At 44.6% G+C, this 21,111-nt stretch overlaps 2 protein-coding genes across 2 annotated transcripts; both read left to right on the forward strand.

Moving 5' to 3' along the window:
• The first annotated feature begins 237 nt into the window (after positions 1-237).
• Positions 238-7,813, forward strand: ANKRD65 (ankyrin repeat domain 65). Its single transcript, XM_029578635.1, is given in 4 exon segments — positions 238-1,002; positions 5,173-5,725; positions 6,211-6,460; positions 6,462-7,813. Coding segments are annotated over 4 exon segments (1,203 nt in total). The 5' UTR covers positions 238-829; the 3' UTR covers positions 6,689-7,813.
• A 3,016-nt stretch (positions 7,814-10,829) lies between these two features.
• On the forward strand, positions 10,830-15,982 carry MRPL20 (mitochondrial ribosomal protein L20). The gene is made up of 4 exons (XM_029578633.1): positions 10,830-11,010; positions 11,218-11,328; positions 13,326-13,403; positions 13,958-15,982. Exons 1-4 carry the CDS (start codon positions 10,924-10,926, stop codon positions 14,129-14,131), a joined length of 450 nt encoding a protein of 149 aa, XP_029434493.1. The 5' UTR covers positions 10,830-10,923; the 3' UTR covers positions 14,132-15,982.
• The last annotated feature ends 5,129 nt before the right edge of the window (positions 15,983-21,111 follow it).

The raw sequence follows: 21,111 nt of genomic DNA on the forward strand, positions 1-21,111 counted from the left end.
CCTAGGGTCTGAGCCCTTAGTGGAGGACGACCCCTTTGTGGATATTGAGAACATGGGGGCTGGTGGTGGGGTTAGGACTCTCTTACCCTCCTCACCGGGGACACAGCAATGTTAATGACCATTGCCAAAAGTCTCTTCCAGAGTCAGGTATGAAACCTGTCCCAGCAAAGGCCTCCTTTCCCCTCCCCCAACCAATTAAAGCATCAGATTACAAACGGGAGTGGAACAGGAGTCGAGCACCACAAGGCTAGGGTCCCGTCTCTCAGATGGCAGGGCTGAGGTCAGTGCTATGGATTTAGCTATGGCTGAAAGGCTGAAGCAGCATCCAGGGCTGACTCTCCCCTTCCTCTGTCACCGGACGTTTCTCCGCCGAGACCTGCCACGTTCCCTGGCACGGCCAAGGTGCCACCGGTCTTAGCAACAGTCATCTCGATGGGCAGAGACCCTTCCCGTCCGGAGGCCACCCATCACTGGTTATCATTTAACAGAAGGACATGCCCGTGCTTGCAAGTGAAATTGCACAAGCAGGCTTTGTTTAATTCCTCTTCAGCAGCGGTGACACCAGCGCTTCCTCCTGGCACCGGGCAGCAGAGCCTCTCCACAGCTCCGAGTGGAGGGCCCGAGGGTGCAGCCAGGGGCAGAGTCCTCCCTCTGGGGGTTCATGACCTTGCTCTCCAGGGGTTATTCCAGTGCCTGCTCTGTGCAGCTTTGCCATCTTGCAGAGAAGACAAGCCAAAGGCTTCAGGAACGAATTCATTTTACAAGGCAATGCTTACGTCATCAAGGCGTTCGTTTTCCTTCCCTGTGCCAGTCTGAAACAGGGAAAGCAATGGGTGCCGAAGCCGAGCAGGTGAGGCGGTGGATGGAGTTAGGTGATGAGGCCGGCCGGGGCTTCAGCGGATGCGCGCCCCGGGAATGGATGGCTATGCACCAGGCGGCCTGGACTGGGGACCTGCGCCTGGTCAAGCAGCTGCTGCAGCAGGGGGGAGCAGTGGACAGCAGGCAAGACCTCTCTTTTCTACCATCTTACACTTTTCTCTGCTCCTCTACTCATGTTTGTAATCTGATAAAGGACTGCTTACAGATGTTGAGCAGTTCATGAATTAAAAATGTCTCTTTCCTGGGCCAGAAGTGGCTTGCTTAAGCCCCTGTGGATACTGCAGGAAGATCTGAGAGGGCCAGCAGGACAAATGCTCTTTTATGGTTGGGTAAATTCAGTAAGGTCCATTTGAGCGTGAAAGTGGAAGGCTGGCGCTTTCTTTCCTTAGTTCTCTTCCAGCTATTGTACAGCCTGCAACAGTGCAGTTCCCCCTCAACCTGAACAAGACACTCAGAGCGCACACCTACTTCAAGAACGGGCTCAGCACAGCCACAAAACAGGAACGACCCTGGCTTAATCCGCTCTCCGGCTGCTTTGGGCATTCCAAGCCCTGTGACCAGCTGAGCAGAGCCGGGGAGTCGGACGCACACAGCTCAATAAGTAACTGGCACTCCAGAAAGTCAGAGCAGAGGGCACTGTTTCAAGAGGCCTTGGGCTTGCATGGATGCTGGGAGGGGGCGCGGCGCATGCTGAACATTTGATAACAGGCGTGCTTGCAAGCTGGTAGAACTGAATACTGGTATGGGAGAAGCTGGTAGTGCATTGATGCCACTTAGCTTCAGGCTGGGGCTTAGGAGGTGTAGTATTTTCCAGCGTTTGAATGATTGATTGTTGGCTTTGTATGTTTTAGGATTGTCATGTGTGGTTGATGTTGTTTGCTTTTGTGTTTTAGTCATTGTTTGATGTTTGATGGTACTTTGGTTATTAAGCATGAATTGCTAACTGCATTATGAAATTAGTAGCATGAGAGCAGTGCTTCTCAGTCAGTGCTGGCAGCCTCCTCCCTTGGCTTACGCTGGACTCTGTTGAAATGTATTGCATCTATTCGTTGGGATCCTACCAGGCACTTGTAACCTCAGTTGGCCACTATCAGAGTGGGGATGTTGGGCTTGATGGAGTCCTGCTCTGACTCAGCATTGCATTCCTTATGTTCTTATCGTCTGCTTGCTGTCCCAGCCTCTCCCTCCTGTCCCCACAGCAACCAGACAGCACTGAGGATAACTGGAGGGGAGGGCAGACACGGGGCGCCCACGCAGAAGCAGTAAATAGCAGAGAACAGTCCGGACTTTGTGTCCTACCCTGCCCGCTTCCTGGAGTACAGGACACTTCCCTGCTGTGCTGCGTTTGCTTGGAAAGTCACTGCCAAAGGCCTTGGAGTCTATGCTGCAGAGTCTAGAAACTCAGCCTGCAGCCCAACAGGGCAGGGCTTCCCAAACTGGGTCAGGATCCCGAATGCGGTCACAAAACCTTCAGCTGGGGTCACAAGTGCCTCGAACGGCGGCGCTCTTCAAGTGCCAGAGGCAGCAGCATTAAGGTGGAAGTCAGTGAGGGGCCTGTAAGCCGGCACTCACTCACTGGCCCTGCCCGAGTTTCTGAGCTAACAGGGAGCCCTGTGTAAGGAGGGACTGGGCCCTGCAGGGCCTGTGAACTTGCATGAGCCCACAGGCGCCAGGCTGCCTTTCATTACTAACGCTGCTGTCACTTGCAGATCGCTTGGGACCAGTCATGAGGGGAGGGAAGGGCTGAGTGTGTGAGGGTCAGTGGAGACTGCCACGGGGCCTCCCAGAGAGAAAATGGTGGGCCTTGTCATCAGCCTGCCCTCTCTTCCCAGCAGGATGTTTGGAGAAGGAGCGAGGGATGAGATAGAAGAGCTTGAGGGTTGGATAAAGTGGAACGAGATTAGTTGTGGAGGGTGATAGAGGGGGAAACAACAGAAGATCAACTGGGCTGAGAGGGGATCAGCTGGGGAGGAGAATAAGAGGGAGAAGATGAGGCTGGGAGGTGAAACAGAGGATGGGGGATGAATAAGGAGGAAATCAGGGATGGGGGTGAGAGGGAGGGGATGACGAGGATCAGCTGGGGGGGATATGAAAATGGTTGGAGTGGGTGAGGGGGAGGGGATGGACCAGGGAGTTGAAAGGTGCAGAGGTTGAGAGAAGAAACAGGACCCTGGATTGGGGGCAGAGTAATGGAAAGAAAAGAGGATCCAAGAAAGAGACAGAGGTGGAGAAATGAGAGAGGAATAGGTAGAGAAGGTGGGACTGAGAATAGGGGAAGAAGGATAAAGAACACCGGAGAGAGGACAGAGTATTGGATGGCCAGAGAGAGAGAGAGGACAGAAAACGAGAGAGCTGGGGGTGGGAAATAATGGAAGCAGCCCTGGATTAACCATTAAGCAAAATAAGCCCATGCACAGGACACCAAGAGAAGGGGGAGCAGCGCTGAATGTTTTCTGTTGTCCCTAGTTCCAAGTATATAATGTGCTTATAGTGCTTATTGCTATTTAGTGTTATAAGTTTATTTTTAGTATAGTTGTGGGATCTGGCCTGGAAGAAGAGTGAATTTGTAATCTCTTATTTCACCTTCAGCACTTACTGGGTCTTAATGTCTTGTCAGTTAAGCAGTGGAAGAGCCGAGGGGGCACCACTGTTGTTGAGCTGTGCTTAGGGCATCAATTGGCCTTAATCCGGCCCTGAATGGAGGAGAAGGAACGTATCAAGGTAACAGCGGGAAGAATGAAGGAAGAGAAAGAACACCAGAGGCAGGGAAAGCAAAAAAGGACGAGCGAGAAGACTGGTAAATGAGAAAAAAAAATAAATAAGAGAGACACTGAGCCAGAGATGCCAAAGGTTGGAAACTTTCCTTACCCGATAGAGAATTTGAAAAGCTTCTCGGTATAAAATCTGGTGGGACACAGGTCAAAGGCTCTGACCTGGATGTGTCTGCGCGCTAGAAATAGTTGGATTTTGTTGGCTAATTTTGGACTTTTTCTGGAGTATTAATTCTCTCATGTGCAGGACACAGCCGTGAGCACGGAGCCCAAAAATATTGTGGTAACAAAACTTCAATTTTCCATGCCCCAGACCTCCCCTTCCCAAAATGAATTGCTTCCTCACTACAGGAAAGTGAATCTCCCTCCCTCTTCCCCACGGCCAGGCCTTTCCTACCTGCCCGCCTCCTCTGCCAGCTTCAGCACAGTGACCTGGTCCCCACACATTCAGGTGCCAGATCGAAGCTGGCAGAACGGGGCAGGCTTCTCTCCTCCTGCCAGTGGGAATCCCCCCAAACTTGGTTTGCTGTGTCAGGAGGATTCAGCAAACTTGAAAGTGTGCCACAGAATAGAAAAAGGCTGAGAAGCATTAGAGGAAATCTGGATTGAGAGAAAGCAAACAAATGTTGCTCAGAAAAGTGGATCTCCATGGCCAAATAAATAACACCAGGAAATTACTCTGCGTATTAAAGCAGCGCCTTCCAGAGCCAGAGCAGCGGGCAAAGAAAAGCTGAGAAGTTAGGGGCCATAGTGCATGCAAAGCCCTCACAGCTTGCTTTCGGATGCCTTGGTGTGAGCATCTTTCTGCCTCTGCGTGTGAGAGTAAAGCTGAGTGAAACAGGGCTAGTAGCATAACCTAATGGCCACTGACAGCCCATTCAGTAAATATATGTTTTACAGGCTCTGGGGCCCACTACCAGCTCCAGCAGATCACATATCATGTGGGTGCTAAAATTCAGATTAGGACTGTGTATGGGTGGCAAGGGGACATGAGCCACAAGCAATATGCAAACTTTTAATATTATTATCACTGCTACTATAATTAACTGAATCATCCTGACCACATCCCAGATTTCTTTTACTTTTTATTATAAGGCATTCTGCCATTTTGCCCTCTGACCAGGTTTCTCATAATCTCCTAAAATGAGCCCGAGGAGCAATCTCAGGATTATGGGAAGGATTTATGACCGCTCCATACCAGCCCATTGCTTTGCTGCAGAATGCTGATTTCTATCCCAAACAAGCACCTTTCCCTTAGAGTCCGTCTAAAGAGTCACAATGAGGAAGTCCTGCGATTTTGTTTGCGAGTTTGAGAATGTGTATGATGGCGTCATTCAGATCTAGAACCTATGATGGAGCACACCCAAGACCCTTACTGCTGCCAAACAAACGTTAGAAACTTGCTAGCAAAACCTTAACGTGGTCATTTGTTTCACACATATTCCCCTTGTGTGCTCTCTGACAAAGCTGAGAACTCGAACGTAATCAGTCTTTTCTCTGTGTTTTATTCTTACATTTTCAGGGATTCCAACGAGTGGACCCCACTGCACTGGGCTGCATTCAAAGGCCATATGTCACTAGCTAAGCTTCTGGTCCAACGCGGGGCACTGGTGGACATCTTGGATAAGTATCACTGCACCCCTCTTCACCGAGCAGCCTGGAGTGGGCACACCCAAGTGGTTGAGTTCCTCCTGCATCGAGGGGCCTTGGCAACAGCTGTCACGAAGGAAGGACTCAGCCCGCTTCACTGCGCTGCCACCAACGGGCACATGCTTATCGTGCAGGTCCTGCTGGAGTGGGGTGCAAGCCTGGACCCCTGCTGTGACAAGAACGGTTGGGGCCCATTGCACTGGGCCACCATCAGCAACCAACTGCATGTAATGGACCTGCTAATTCACCAGGGTGCGGTCCCAGACCTCGGCTGTGGTGGGAGCATGACTCCATTACACTTGGCAGCGGAGACCGGAAAGACGGAGGCGATGCAATTCTTGCTAGCAAAAGGAGCTTGCATTAATGGGAAAGATGGACTCGGCAGAACGGCGCTTGCAATAGCATCCAGCATCGGAAACGAAGAGGTGCCTCGCGTTAGATGGTTCTGAATGCTTTAGGGCAATGGGTCGGGTTTTCAGGATATCTGCAATTACTATGCATGAGAGAATGCTGCATGCAGCGGAGGCAGTGCATGCAAATCTATCGCATGCATGTTCATTGCAGAGATCCTGAAAACCCGACTGGCTGGGATAGGTTTGGGGACACTGTGGTAGGGCATCATTTGTAGGTTTTTTCCTTCCCTTGTCTGTCCATGGCTTTCAGTTCCATTCACAAAATATCCCAGATAGCTGGGCCTGTAGTGATAAAACTGTGAAAATGTGATCCTCAGGCTAACTACAAGAAGTTACTCTAGAGTTCACAGTCCAAGGGAGCATCCCTGCAGTACCCCATCTATGGTACTGCAGCAGGAAGGAGAAACGGGCAGACTAGCTGGGCTCTGGGCTCATTATGTGCCGTTATATTCTACGTTTTGTGTGATTGAAGGCATTTTATCTCTTCCCATTCACAGATTGTCAGAGTGCTTCTGGACATGAAAGCTGACGTAGCCGTAGAAGATAACCACAACTGCACCGCCCTGCACCGAGCGGCCGCTGCTGGCCACATGACTGTAGTACGAGTGTTGGTGGAGGGAGGAGCCTGTGTTGACTGTGTGGATGATACCAACCTGACTGCACTTCACAGAGCCGTGAAAAATGGGCACAGGAATGTTGCAAATTATCTCTTAGATCAGGGGGCAAACATCAACACTTCAGGCTGGTTAAATAAAACCCCCCCTTCATCTGGCTATGGAAGAAGGCCACATCATTTTAATAGAGACACTGCTGCAAAAGGGAGCGGCCCTCTCCAGGAACGCGCACTGTTGTGAAATAGCTAAAAGGTTAACATACAAAGGGATACCCAAAGAGGGGATGACTTCCATACGTGGCACTGAAAATGGAAAATTGCAAAGTGACTTTGAACTGGAATCCTTTACTATAAAGATATAAAGGCATGATAGGCTGAGTGAGAGTGCCTGGGCTAGACAAGGCAGTGCCAACATCAGGACATGCCAGATATTTCCATCTCCCCCAGGAATCTCTGAGAATGAAAAAGTAGATTAAGACCAAAAAGGCCCATCTATTTATGTATTTATTTATCCAAAGGCTTATATTCCACGCCTTTCACTCAAAGAATGTTCAGTGCAGATTACAACGATCAATATTAAAATGACAATAAAAATATACAAAAAACATCAAAGCATAAAATAATCAATACAACCATGGCCACCATTCAAAGGCATCATAGAAGAGGAGCGATTTGAACTGTCTTCTGAAGTCCTTTTACATGGGTTAGAGTTCTTAATTGATCAGGGAGAGAGTTGCATATGAAAAAGCTCTCTCCCTTGTTCTCTGTAGCCGAGCTGCATTATTCAATGGAACCTCCAGCAGTGATTTTATTTGCATTTGCTGGAAGAAAATCAGATTCCCACATGGAACCCAACCCCCAATCCTGTTGTGTTCGCTTTAGGGTTGCAACTGCCCCTCTATGTCATCCAGTGCAGCCATAAGTGTCTCTAACCGAGTATAAGCTAAGCTCTCAAAGAACTAAATAAGGTCTCCAGAAAGAAATGATTTGCCTCTTCAGTACACTGAACAGTCTCCTCTGGGCGTAAAATACCCATCCAGCAGTAAATCAAAGAATGAAATATATAAATTAGAAAGTGTATTCAGATATAAAGAAATCAACTCTCAATTGATTAGCTGCAGGAATAAAGGGGTAATCCAAGTTCCACGGGAAACAAAGAATTCTCTACTATATTATTACATTGTTATATATTATACTGTTATACTATGTTTATAGACTCTGTTAGTTTCACTGTAGAAGTAAAAGATTCTCCTGTTGTGATGTTACATTATATCACAAATTATCCCCCTAGTTATAAAGAAATGAGGGTAAAAGCACAGCATTGCCCAAGGAATGGACACCGGGCAGAGTCCTTATCCTGCCATCACATTCTGGGCTTCTGTGCACTTGCTCCTTTCCTTGCTATAATAATTCCTGATTTAATATTTGCGCTCCTACAGGAGACCAGGGTGCCTTTTTATACATAAATGATATGTTCATCTCTCTCATTGTGAATTTGTCTGAACGCATTGTGATGTCATTATGATTTACCTCTGCACACACAACTCATCTCCTCTGAGTGCACATTACTGGGCTGTGCGCTCTCTGGACGGGATGCAGTTCAAGCCAAGAGGAGGAATGAAAGCCTTCTGCTGGAGAGGAGAGCGTTTCCCCAGTTACCAGGTAAAGAGGTCCAGAGGCAGCCTTTAGAGTTATCTGTTATGGATCCAGATGCACCAACTCCTTAAAAGTCACAGCCTTATTCTACATTAAAAACCAACCACTCTCCATTTCTTCCACCTTCAGAACTTAACGTAACTCATAGTTCTCACGCTCTCAGGAAAGGGACAACAGCCGAATTCAATGAAAAATTATAAATAATGCAGAGGCAGCCACTTTGCCAAAGTCACAGCAGAAAGAGCTGTTACCTGAATGCTATAGTTTGACTCCCGATGATGTTTTCTTGAGGGATCTCACATGCTCGTCTGTTCTTTTCTGTATCTGTACCCAAAAGCTTTAGCAGCTATCCTAATATTTTGAGAACTTTGCTGCCAATCTGCGGATGTTCCCCGAAATGCCTGCATGAGACAGATCAAGGCACAGAATGTTATAAAACGGGAAAAACTGGAATCCCCGGTAGTTGTGAGCAAAGGCTCCCGGGACCCTGGGTCCCATTCAGTAGGAAGCAAAAGGAAGGAGGAAGACTGCAGGGTCAAACCATGGCCCCTCCCCTCCCCAAGAAGATTGGGGATGTTTTGGCAGGATGATGAAAAGGAGCATATATGCAGGGCCAGTGCTTCCATTAGACAAACTAGGTAGTCACCTAGAGTGCCAAAAGTTAGCGGGTGGCAAAATCCTGCCAGCATGAGGCCCAAAGGGTGCTGTACCAGAACCATTACAGCAGAACCATTACAGCCAAAGAAGGGAATGCGGTACTGGAGCTCAGATAGGGGAGGGGACTGCAGGACCAAAGGTTTGCCTAGTACTCTTGCACCAGCCCTTCATGTATGCATACCCTTGCTTGGAGCTTTCTAATGTTTGATGATTCTCCTGCACCATTTGCTACCTGGGCTCCCTTAAACATTCTGGTTATTTAGAAATGAACAAGAAGGGCTAGGCTTAGTCAATAGTGAGCTGAAGGAACCTGAAGGACACACCCTGTGTTCCTCCATCGCTAACACTGGGCCTATCTTAGGCCCCAATGTAGTAAGGATTGCTAATGTGCGCGCACGTTTTTGTGCACAAACTTTACTGCTAAGTTAAGGAGTTTTGTGCTCAATCCAGGGCTAATATGTGCACACATTAGCTGTTTTACAAGCAAAACTCAAAGTTAATTAAGTCATTACGCATCTCTCTACATGTGGTGATAATGTTTTCTTAACCCTCCAAATTTAATGCCTGGTCAGAAGTGGAATCAAGTTTCAGGACTATGGGGAGTTTATGGTGCAGAGGTCCTATACTCAGGATTTCTGTGCGAAAATGATTTGTGCGCATACCACACATTTTACTGAGCAGAACGCATGTGCTATACACACAAGGACCTTGCAAGACTGGAAGATTGGGCATCCAAATGGCAGATGAAATTTAATGTGGACAAGTGCAAGGTGTTGCATATCGGGAAAAATAACCCTTGTTGTAGTTACACGATGTTAGGTTCCATATTAGGTGCTACCACCAAGGAAAAAGATCTAGGCATCATAGTGGATAATACTTTAAAATCATCGGCTCAGTGTGCTGCAGCAGTCAAAAAACAAACAATGTTAGGAATTATTAGGAAGGGAATGGTTAATAAAATGGAAAATGTCATAATGCCTCTATATCGCTCCATGGTGAGATCGCACCTTGAATACTGTGTACAATTCTGGTCGCCGCATCTCAAAAAAGATATAATTGTGATGGAGAAGGTACAGAGAAGGGCAACCAAAATGATAAAGGGGATGGAACAGCTCCCCTATGAGGAAAGGCTGAAGAGGTTAGGGCTGTTTAGCTTGGAGAAGAGATGGCTGAGGGGGGATATGATAGAGGTCTTTAAGATCATGAGAGATCTTGAACGAGTAGATGTGACTTGGTTATTTACACTTTCGAATAATAGGACTAGGGGGCATTCCATGAAGTTAGCAAGTAACACATTTAAGACTAATCGGAGAAATTTCTTTTTCACTCAAAGCACAATAAAGCTCTGGAATTTGTTGCCAGAGGATGTGGTTAGTGCAGTTAGTGTAGCTGGGTTCAAAAAAGGTTTGGATAAGTTCTTGGAGGAGAAGTCCATTACCTGCTATTAATCAAGTTTACTTAGGGAATAGCCACTGCTATTAATTGCATCAGTAGCTTGGGATCTTCTTAGTGTTTGGGTAATTGCCAGGTTCTTATGGCCTCGATTGGCCACTGTTGGAAACAGGATGCTGGGCTTGATGGACCCTTGGTCTGACCCAGCATGGCAATTTCTTATGTTCTTATGTGCTAAACATGCCTTTTTGCTCCCATTTTTGGGTTAGCATCCTTTTTTCAACTCCCAGTATGTATTAGCATACTATATCTTGCATGTTTATGTAAACCGTTATGATGGCGAAACCGAATGAAGGTATACAAAACACCTTAAATAAATAAATAAATAAATAAATAATATTACTTCCTGTGCTGGGAGTTAACTCAATTTTTACTGCATGGGTAGGGACTTTTGTTTTCAGTTTGTATTTTATTTTGCCTGGAAATTTCAATGTTATAACAAAATAAGTCAGTGGAAAATGTCTTTTCCGCTGATTTTATTCCTGTATGTTATAACAAAGTCATTTTTCACTGATTTGATTTGTTATAACATTGAAATTTCCAGGAAAAATAAAATGTAAAATGAGGGTTCCTACGCATGAATACAAAAAATGACATCGAGTTCTTAGTTTCTTCTGGTAATGTTGAAGGCTAAAAAACAAAAGGTGGTGTGTACAGAGTGTTCTGTGGCGATCCAATAAAGATTATTAAAAAAAAAAATCCCTACAACAACAAGAGGAACAACTTCCGCTGCGGTGGGGGACCCGGAAGTGGTTCTCTATCGCTGGGTAAAATGGCGGCTCCCTGGAGCTGCTGAGGGCATGCGAGGTGGGGAAAGCGCGGAGATCAGACCATGGTATTCCTGAGCCTGGCCCGCTGGGTTCGCAATCGTGGCCCGGACCGGTACTGGCGCGTTCAGGAGGTTCTTAAGCATGCCCGGGTGAGTCGTCCCGCGAAGCTTCAGACGTGCACCGGTATCCGAGGCCCAGCGCCGAGCCGCTCTTGCCAGTCTTCCGTAGCCATTATCCGCTCGCATTTCCCAGTATCTCCCTTCCTCCCTCCTTATAGTGACAAACCATGAGGAGCTCGCAGAACCACCAGGCTCACCAGCAATTCTATTTTCTTTTTTTCTTCTTCTTAAATTTAGCATTTTCGTGGAAGGAAGAACCGCTGCTTTAGTCTGGCTATCAGAGCTGTTCATAGAGCTTTTGTTTATGCCACAAAAGCCAGGAAGGCTAAGAAGCGAATCATGAGAAAGGTAAAGTAGCCACCAGAGCAGAAAGTTCCTTAGGAATGCTCCTGTGATGATAGGGCTACAGGAATTTTCACATTTAAGAGTCCAACCAAACTACAGTGATGAGCAGATAAAACCAGTGATTATTCAATCGTAATTTAACTGAGTTGACATGCGCCACCACTTCATTTTTTTTCTGCTATTCTCTGTGCTCAGACAGGTTCAGCTTTGCCCGTGTAAAGGACGCTATAGTCACCGACTGACAGCTATGTTGGCCATTATACATAGCCACACACTCAAAATATAAAATGTATCATTCTCAATATGAGTTTTAAATATCTATAACATGTACATTGATAGTGAGATCCCTTGGTACTTGCATCTGATTTTGAAAAATAAATATAGTTCCGTTTAATATTTTCTTCTACTGCTGTGCTGTGGCTTTGTTTGACACATACTACAAATGCTGTTATGGTTAGAAAGACCTCTCTAGATGTCTCTGGGAACTATGGCTAACATTGCTTCTAAGAGCTATGCAGATGTTTATACTTAAAAATGCTCATGCGCTGAGCCCATGTGAACGGGCAGACAAGGTCAGACAAACTGGGAGTTGTAGGGCACGGAGGTAAATACCAAATAATACCAAGGTTTTGAGAAGCAGATGTGCTGAACTGTGATAATAAGGGGACTCTCCTGCTTCAGGCAGTGTTAGCAAAGTTGAAAGATCTCATTATTGTACTTCGGAGCTGAGACCACTGATGGATTTCGTGGGCCCATTTCAACTTTTATAAAGATAGCAAATCTTATATTCTTAATGTATTTTTTAATACTTTTCTAGTAATTATTTGCGTGCAGTCAACTCTCTAGTGCTTACTGCTGTTCATCTTTTGTGTTATCTTTTTGCTTAGCAAGTGCTCAGAGAAACTTACACCCAATTCCTGGATCCTGGTATACTGACTCAGTATCTTTGTGCATGCTGGTTTGTATATTTGAGGTATCACCCTCTTTCCTGAGAATTAGGCCCAAGTAGACCTGTGGGAGTGCAGGCAGAGCCCCTCTGTATATTGTCTGTGTGTGGCCTGAACCCAGAAGAGGGTATGATAAAACCACCTGCAGAGCCAGATGGGATGATCTCAGAACTCTCTTAGGAGCATACTTGCTAAGCAAATGGGTTAGATGGTATGGGACTCCTTGATAGACATTTTAAAAATGATACATTAAATTGTATTCTCCAATGGAGCCCCTAAAGAATTGTCATAACTTTTTTTTTTTTCTTCTTCCTGTGTACAGCTTTCTTTCGGGCCGATACAGTCCGCAGGAGAGTAGGCGAACGCCTGCTCTCCTGTGCGCGCAATTCACTATGCAAATTAGGCCCGGCGATTAAAAACAGGCAAAAGGAGACGCTAGGGACACTAGCGTGTCCCTAGCGCCTCCTTTTGGACCGGAGCTCAATTTTGCCGGGGTCGGTTCTCGAGCCCACTGATAGCCACGGGTTTGGAAACCAGATGCCGGCAAAATTGAGAGTCCGGTTTTCAACCCGCAGGCCGACTTCAAATTTTTTTTCTTTTTACTTTTGGTAACTTTCGGGATCTCCGACTTAATATCGCCATGATATTAAGTCAGAGGGGGCACAGAAAAGCAGTTTTTACTGCTTTTCTGTGCACTTTCCCGGTGCCAGAAGAAATTAGCACCTACCTTTGGGAAGGCGCTCATTTCTGAAAGCAAAATGTGTGGCTTGGCTGCACATTTTGTTTTCTGAATCGCGTGGGAATACTTAATAGGGCCATCAGCATGCATTTGCATGTTGCAGGCACTATTAGGTTCGGGGGGGGGGGGGGGGGGGGGTTTGGATGTGCGTTTTCAGCCCCTAACTGAATAAGGGGTAACGCTAGTGCGTCAAAACGCGTGTCCAATAGAGGGTTAAGTGTGCTCTGTCGGAGTGCACTGTACTGTATCGGCTCGTTTGTAATATAAAAAAGCCTTTAACCTACACTGTTCTTTTTTTTTTTTTTTTCTCCTAGCTTTGGATTAGCAGAATTGCAGGAGCTTGTCGAGAACATGGTTTGAAATATCCAATTCTCATGTGTAATTTGGTTAAAGTAAGTGAATGGCTTTGATAGCTCCTGTATTAAGTTGATTAACAAATGAAAAAGTTTATAAGCTGTAGTGAGGTGATGTACTACATAGTATTAATATAAAGATAGTGGACCCCTTCTTAACTGAATAGAGGTATTTAGGAACCTTTTATAAAGTACACAACCTAATCAACTAAAATATTAAAGTTATACTTATTTATTTTACTTTAAAGGCTTATTATATGCCATGAATCCAAGAGTCTAGATGGCTCACAGGTATTAACATGCATAATGTTCACAATCTCAAATATCCTTAAAAAGATAAATAAGTGATATAGTTAATTGCATGCAATTAAGTTAATTTCTATTTCATTTTTGCTTTGCTCTGTTAATTTCTATTTTCATAGAACTCTTACCATTTATTCTAAAGATGGAATTGAGAAAAAATACAGCATCTGTTGTTAACTTGAGCTACCCATGCAAATAAGTAGGGGGTTTTTTTTGTTTTTTTTTTTTATTAAAAGGATGGGAGTGTTTAATTGATCTCATTATCCCTGTTCTCTGCTTGCTTGTCTTAGACACAGGTAGCTTTGAACCGAAAGGTGATCTCTGACTTAGCCATTTACGAACCAAAGACATTTAAGGCATTGGCATCACTGGCCCAACGAAGGAGAGAAGAAGGATTTCTGGTGGTGCTGGGTGATGGCAGAGAGCCAGAAGGAATATTTTCCCGTGTGGTGGAACATCACTAGAAGCACAGATTTGGTACCACTGGACGTAGTAACCTTGATTGTGTCACATAGTACAAGCAGGAGTTTCCCTGATTGGGTCTTTTGAAAAGGCCCCTTAATATTAAACAGATTTTCTGTACATATCTGTGTATCTATGCTGATATAAAGTCTTCGTTTGCTTGTCTAACAAGCCTTGAAAAAAGGTGGGTCTTATTTGGACCAGTGTATTTCCTTTTTTATTATAATTTTAAAGAGTTCTTAAGAGAGAAAATATCAAGATCTGCCTTCCTTTAAGGAAAAAAAAGAGAATGCTTAGCTTTTTAAGTTGTAATGTAAAGAGGTGATGTTCTCTGTTACCCTGAAATGCAGATAACATCCCATCCTACCCAGAATTAAACACTATATGTGTTCCTGATTCAAAAACTCATAATACAAAAAAGTAAACATTTACAGCACAATCTCTTCTACTATCCTAAATTGGAAGCCTTAGTCTTCTCAGGAGCAAGGCTGAGATTGAGAATCTGAGAAGTTTTCAGGCTGCGTATGTTGTGTACCGCTATAGAAATGTTTAGTAGTAGTAATAGGCTAAAATATACATAACTTGCATGTACAAAACATGGCACGTGGCAGGATCTCATAAAGAAAAAGAAGCACCCGGATTCCTACCATCAAAGCCAATAGCCCAAATCTTTTCTTTCTAGACTACTAATTCTACAGCCTGTTAGAAAAGCTTTCTCTTTCATAGCAAAATAAAATTTTAAAACGAGCTTTCATTCATACTGAAATGCACATTCAGTCACCAAAGTAGATTCAGCAGGGGTAGAAGAAGAATGAGCTTGATTTTCTCAATTCATTGCTGTTTTTGATGAAACAACCCTTAAGGAAGAAAGAAACTAGTGCCCTGCTCTTGTAACTGTGGACATCTAGGAACTGCAGAAAAAGCAGCAGCCTCATTCTTTCCTGTGCGATTCCCCAGAACTTGCTTGATCGCTGATGTGTGGGAATAAGAGTAACCACAGTACTGTAGCGCAGTATATAAAGTGAGGATAGTACCTGTTTGTGTCATTGGCTCCAGGGAATGTATTTCCTCTCCTGCGGATTAGACTCTGCTCCCAGTGGCTGCTAGTCAGGGATTCTACCATTCCTCTGGGACTTACTCGCCAGAGATGAATGTTTTTTTGGGAAGGGTGGGGATGGCAGGGAGTACACAATGAGTGCATTTCTTCCCAGCAAGTGCAACCTGCAGTCCTCTCCCTCTCCTCTATCCTCTCTCCCCCTTGTGTGTCTTCCCACTTTCCTTTCCCCACTCCTGAGCCCTAATCTGGGCTGAAGCCATTTTTTCTGCTGCCGCCTCATTCCTGCACCTCCAAGGGTGCTTTAGTTCCCTGACTCCTTAAAAGACTCTTTTGCTTCCATTGCTATCAGATTCAAATAAAAGGAGAGACATGGCTGGTGCCTCTGGCTGTCCAGGTTGTTTCGTCAGCCCCAGAAAATGCACTCGCCCCAGGGAAATGAGCAAATGCATTTTTTAAATTCTGCGCATACTAATGCAGCATTTTGTATGCGGGTGATGGTTGGCCATACAGTGCATCAGCTATCCAGCAATTCAAGATCTTTAAATGTGCCGAGGTTCATTAGCCTGTCGACTTTGTAAAAAGTGTACCTAAATTAATCATCTAATATTAGGAATCACTAATACTCCCTCTTTCATATCATATCAAAGGCAACCGTAAAGCAATCAGAAGCTGTTGGAAGAAGTAGAATTGGATTTGTGTCTTTATTTTAACATCAGCTTCTGGGTATTATTCATTTTATCTGTGCTGGAAGGGTAGAGAATAAAAAAAAAACCTCTCCCACTGTCAAGTGAAAGAGCCCAAAACTGCAAAAGCAACTTTTGTTTTCATGCAAAGATCCTAAAATTTGGCGATTTATTTCTGTTATACAATGCAAAAATAGAACCGTAAACACTAATATAACATCATGTTTGGGACGACCCATTGTGGTACACGAGGTGCAAGCAGTTAGTACTCATTTTGTTCAGCTCTCCCTTAACGAAACTGAAGATGCCCTTGCTTGGAGAATCCTGCCAAGTGTTTGCTGTAAATTTGCACTTACCGGACCTTAAGGCCAGAAGAGTTTTGCTTTTGCCACTCTCAGAGCGTCATTGGTGGTCAGGATGCTTAAGGAGGAGCTTTATTAGAGAAGCAGACAATGAAAGGCCAATCACACCCATTAAAGCTTTAACAAATCTTGTCTTATTTCCATAGCAACACATAATCAGGCCGATACAGTACAGTGCGCTCCGGTAGAGCGCACTGTTAGCCCACACGTTTTCGACAGGCTAGCTTTACCCCTTATTCAGTAAGGGGTAATAGTGCGTCGAAAACGCGCATCCAACCCCCTGAAACTAATAGCGCCCGCAACATGCAAATGCATGTTGCGGGCGCTATTAGTTATTCCCGTGCGAAAATGTGCAGCCAAGCCGCACATTTTACTTTCAGAAATTAGCGCCTGCCCAAAGGTAGGCGTTAATTTCTGCCAGCACCGGGAAAGTGTACAGAAAAGCAGTAAAAACTGCTTTTCTGTACATCCTCCGACTTAATATCATAGTGATATTAAATCGGAGGTCCCAAAAGTAAAAAAAAAAAAAAAAAAATGTAAAATCAGCTCGCGCGTTGAAAACCGGAATGCTCAATTTTGCCAGCGTCCAGTTTCCGAACCTGTGGCTGTCAGCGGGTTTGAGAACAGGCGCCCGCAAAATTGAGCGTCAGCTGTCAAACTCACTGACAGCCGCTGCTCCTGTCAAAAAGGCGCTAGGGACGCACTAGTGTCCCTAGCGCCTCTTTTTACCACGGACCCTCATTTAAATACTAAATCATGAGCACAGGAGAGCGGGTGTTTGCCTGCTCTCCCACGACTTTTACTGTATCCGCCTGAATGTTGGCTTTTTTTTTTTAGGGGTGGGAGGAGAGGTGAGGAAGGAGTGTAATTAGTATAAATATGGTTAAATCATTGAGTCAAATATTAGGAGAATAGTAATCAGTCTTATTACTGGATATGTTCCCTTTAACAGCTGATGCATAGTCTGAGAGGGTTGAACTGTGTTAGTGTAGTTCCATGTGTTACTGGATTACTTATTTGTATGATCAGTTGCTTAGCTTTCACTTTGGGTAGCACTGTGGTTAGTTGTTATTCCTGTCACTAAGTCAACTTAGCACTCTGTCATTTGTAAGTAGGTGCTGAGCTGCATGTAGTTTCCTTCCTAACAAACCACCTTCAGTTGTCAAACTGAATTTATTAAAACAGACTATGACTGCAGATAGACTGTAAGGCCTATGAATTCTACCCCTATACCCTTCTGCTGCAGTATGGCAGAGCCCACCCTACCTCTGCCTGTGTATGCGGCCTGGCATGAAGTTGAGCCACTTTCTACTGAGGAAAGATTTTAGTAGATATGTTTCTTACTTTTGGGCAGTTATCATCCCTTTTTATAGGGTAGAAATGCACAATGTATGTTTTTGCGTTCCTTTGATAAGGTATTTAGAAGAGGGAGGGATTCAGAGCCCTGATCTTCTTTCATCCTAACCAATATCATAACCCTGTATTCCATTCAGATATACCACTCTTCAGTTTGTGATTGATTGCACAGCTTTGCCTCTTGTATCATAGCCATCCAAGGTATCTGCATTATCGTGTAACAGCCAACAATGTTGGGTTAATGTTTGCATAAAGATGTAGTAAAAAGATACTTGTTGTACTCAGCTGTTTACTACCAAGCATCAGGAACAAGCATGCAACTCTTTGTATTTCTGTTCAGTATTGTTCCCAATAAAGCTTTTTTGAACAGGTGCTGAAACCCTGGTATTGCTACATTTATTCCTTTAAGACCTGAAATGAGATGTGTAGCTACAATTGTAAGGATAAGATGATGATTAGAATAGCTTTCCACTGAAAAATGATGAGGAAAAGATTGTTAAAAATCAAGGCATGATATAGAGAGAGAAACAGGGGGTGCTTGCTGCTGTGGATTAAGCTGGAGGTCTCTTGTATTATGGGCAATAGAAAAAAATGGATCAGGAATTACTTAAGTGCCATCATACTTTATGAGGCTGATGTAATATCCGGTGCTAAGGACAGCTGCACGTGCGGTTGTATGCATTACTTATGCCTGATGCACTACCTGGATTAGCATGTCCAAACCAGTCTGCAGCTAATAGCTTTCATCACGTGTAAATGCCTGTTGAAGAGGCTATTACTTAGTATGCCAGATGTAAAAGGTTACTGCAACCTCCAGGTGCACATTTTTTATGCTCAAAAATGAACACCAGCCCCACAGCTGGCATTGTTTTGAAGTGGCACAAGCCATGCACAGAAAAGCAGCAAATATTGCTTTTCTGTTGTTCCTCTGACTTATAGAAAGAAGACACTATTGCTAGGGTAAGAGTACGTTCAGTCTTGGCTCTGCCCTTCACGCTGTGCTCCGACCACTTATTTCAGTACTGTGATTTTGCACTCCCTTCTATTGTTTTTCTGCCATCTAATGTACACAACTCAACTACTGTTCTTTATTGCTAAATACGTTTTCAAGTACCTCCCGTCCCCCTTCTGTCATCTTGCTCAAAAGGTCGCGCCTGATCTTATCCGACCAGGTCCCCCTCACCCCCCTCTACCCATTCACAAATCTACACCCCCGCTTCTGCCCTGTCCACTTCATGATAGCTTAAAACAACCTATTCACTACTCACTAACCTCCCCCCCTAACTCTTTCTATCTCCATTCACACACCACCCACCAACACCTCACATTACAACATGCAGCAGCACCAGATCACCATACTCAAATATAACAAATGCAGACCCAACACCCCCCTATACCCACGACACCAGTCACATATAAGAACAATCCTCCCCAATATGATCTCCCCCCCCCTTACCCAAATCATCGGCCTCACTGCTCTATCCCTCGTCCTACTTAATGTCCAATCTCTAAACAAAAAGATACCTCTCCTCTGCAACCTTCTCACCGACCAAGACCCAGACATCTGTGCTATAACAGAGACCTGGCTAAAGGAATCTGACACTGTTCTCTTAAACCAATTTCCTTCCGAAACTTACGACATTTTCTCCATCCCTAGGCCGAAAAGGAAAGGAGGTGGTTTACTTTTAATCATAAAAAAAAAATTTAACATGATTCTCCACACTATCCCGCCCCCGCCAAAAATTGAAATAGGCCTATTCAAATCCCCTTTTTTACAATTATGCCTTATTTATGCCCCTCCAGGTATCCTACATAACAACCCTTCAACCCTCATTGAATACATTGCAACAAATATCTCCATCAACACTCCAGCAATCATACTTGGTGATTTTAACCTGCATGTAGACAGCACCCCCCGCACCCCTCCATGTGATGCCATTCTTGATTCATTAAATGCTTTAGGCTACAAGCAATCCATCCATTTACCTACTCACAAGGCGGGTCATACCCTTGACCTCCTCTTTACAAATGCCCTCATACAAACTGACTCACCCTCTCATACTCCTATCCCCTGGTCTGATCATCACCTCATCAATACCACTCTCTCCATCAAGACACCTACCATCCATGACAACACAAATAAAACCATACACTTTAGAAAAAACTGTACCAGAGATGACCTCATCTCGGCTGTCGCTAATAACCTTGAACACCTTGAACTCACCAATGCAGACACTGCACTTGCCTCCTGGTACGACATCACCAATAATATAGCCAATACTACCTGTCCCCTACAAACTAAACTTATCTGTCCACAAAGTAATAAGAGTAAGAAACCTTGGTACTCCCAAGAGTTAAAAAACCTCAAACACCACCTTCGGAAATCTGAAAAGATATGGCGCAAGGACCCTTCACACATACATCTGGCACAATTTAAATCCTCCCTACACCTATACAGTGACAAACTTAACACGACAAAACGAGACTTCTACGCCATCAAAATACACCAATTCCAATACAACCCCAAAGTTCTTTATGCCTACGTTAACTCACTTACCAAGACGGCTACTCCTGACATCCCTGATGAACTAGCTAAATCCAAATGCAAAGAATTAGCCACTTTTTTCCAAACCAAAATAGATAAGTTAATATCAAAGTTCCCCTCTTCTGCTATTCCCATCAACCTCGTCGAACCTGATCTCATCCATACAATGACTAGCAAAAATACCACAGTGCTATCCTCTCTAGACTGCACCTCAACATTAGAAATTGAAACCTTTATCAAAAAAGCCAAACCTTCCACGCATCCATCTGACACCATACCCACAAAACATCTCCTCACAATACCCAATATTATTGCTAAACCTTTAACAAACATTATCAACCTATCCATTAACTCTGGACAGGTACCGCTCCCCCTGAAACAGGCTATTGTCAAACCGATCCTCAAGAAACCCAAACTAGACCCTTCTGATCTAGCCAATTATCGCCCCATTTCTAACCTTCCATTCATCGCTAAACTCCTTGAAAAAACTGTCAACAAGCAACTGACAGAATACCTTGAAGACAATCACATTCTTGCCCCCGCACAATTTGGCTTTCGTAAATCTCACAGCACGGAGACTCTATTACTTTCACTGACTGACCACATTATTAAAGGATTTGAGAAAGGACAATCATACATACTTGCCTTCCTTGACATCTCATCCGCATTTGACACCGTCAGCCATCCCATTCTTCTACAGCGCCTAACTGAAATAGGCATTACAGGTGTTGCCCACAACTGGTTCAAATCCTACCTCAGCAACAGAGACTACAAAATTCAGCTAGGCAATCACGTATCCAATGCCATCCCCCTTAATCAAGGTGTCCCTCAGGGATCATCCCTCTCCTCTACCCTCTTCAATATTTACATCCTTCCCCTCTGCTACTTCCTTTCTAGCCTAAATCTCCCCCATTACATATACGCTGATGATGTTCAGCTGCTCATACCCATCACTGACTCCCTTTCGAAAACCATGGAT

Source organism: Rhinatrema bivittatum, chromosome 15, assembly GCF_901001135.1.
Source record: "Rhinatrema bivittatum chromosome 15, aRhiBiv1.1, whole genome shotgun sequence".
Taxonomy (NCBI): domain Eukaryota; kingdom Metazoa; phylum Chordata; class Amphibia; order Gymnophiona; family Rhinatrematidae; genus Rhinatrema; species Rhinatrema bivittatum.

Excerpts from the sequence above, each read along its gene's own strand:
- MRPL20 (XM_029578633.1), top strand. The coding sequence starts at position 10,924 with ATGGTATTCCTGAGCCTGGCCCGCTGGGTTCGCAATCGTGGCCCGGAC. Across the intron at positions 11,329-13,325 it reads AGAAGCGAATCATGAGAAAG|CTTTGGATTAGCAGAATTGC; the intron begins GTAAAGTAGCCA and ends TTTTTCTCCTAG. Across the intron at positions 13,404-13,957 it reads TCATGTGTAATTTGGTTAAA|ACACAGGTAGCTTTGAACCG; the intron begins GTAAGTGAATGG and ends TGCTTGTCTTAG.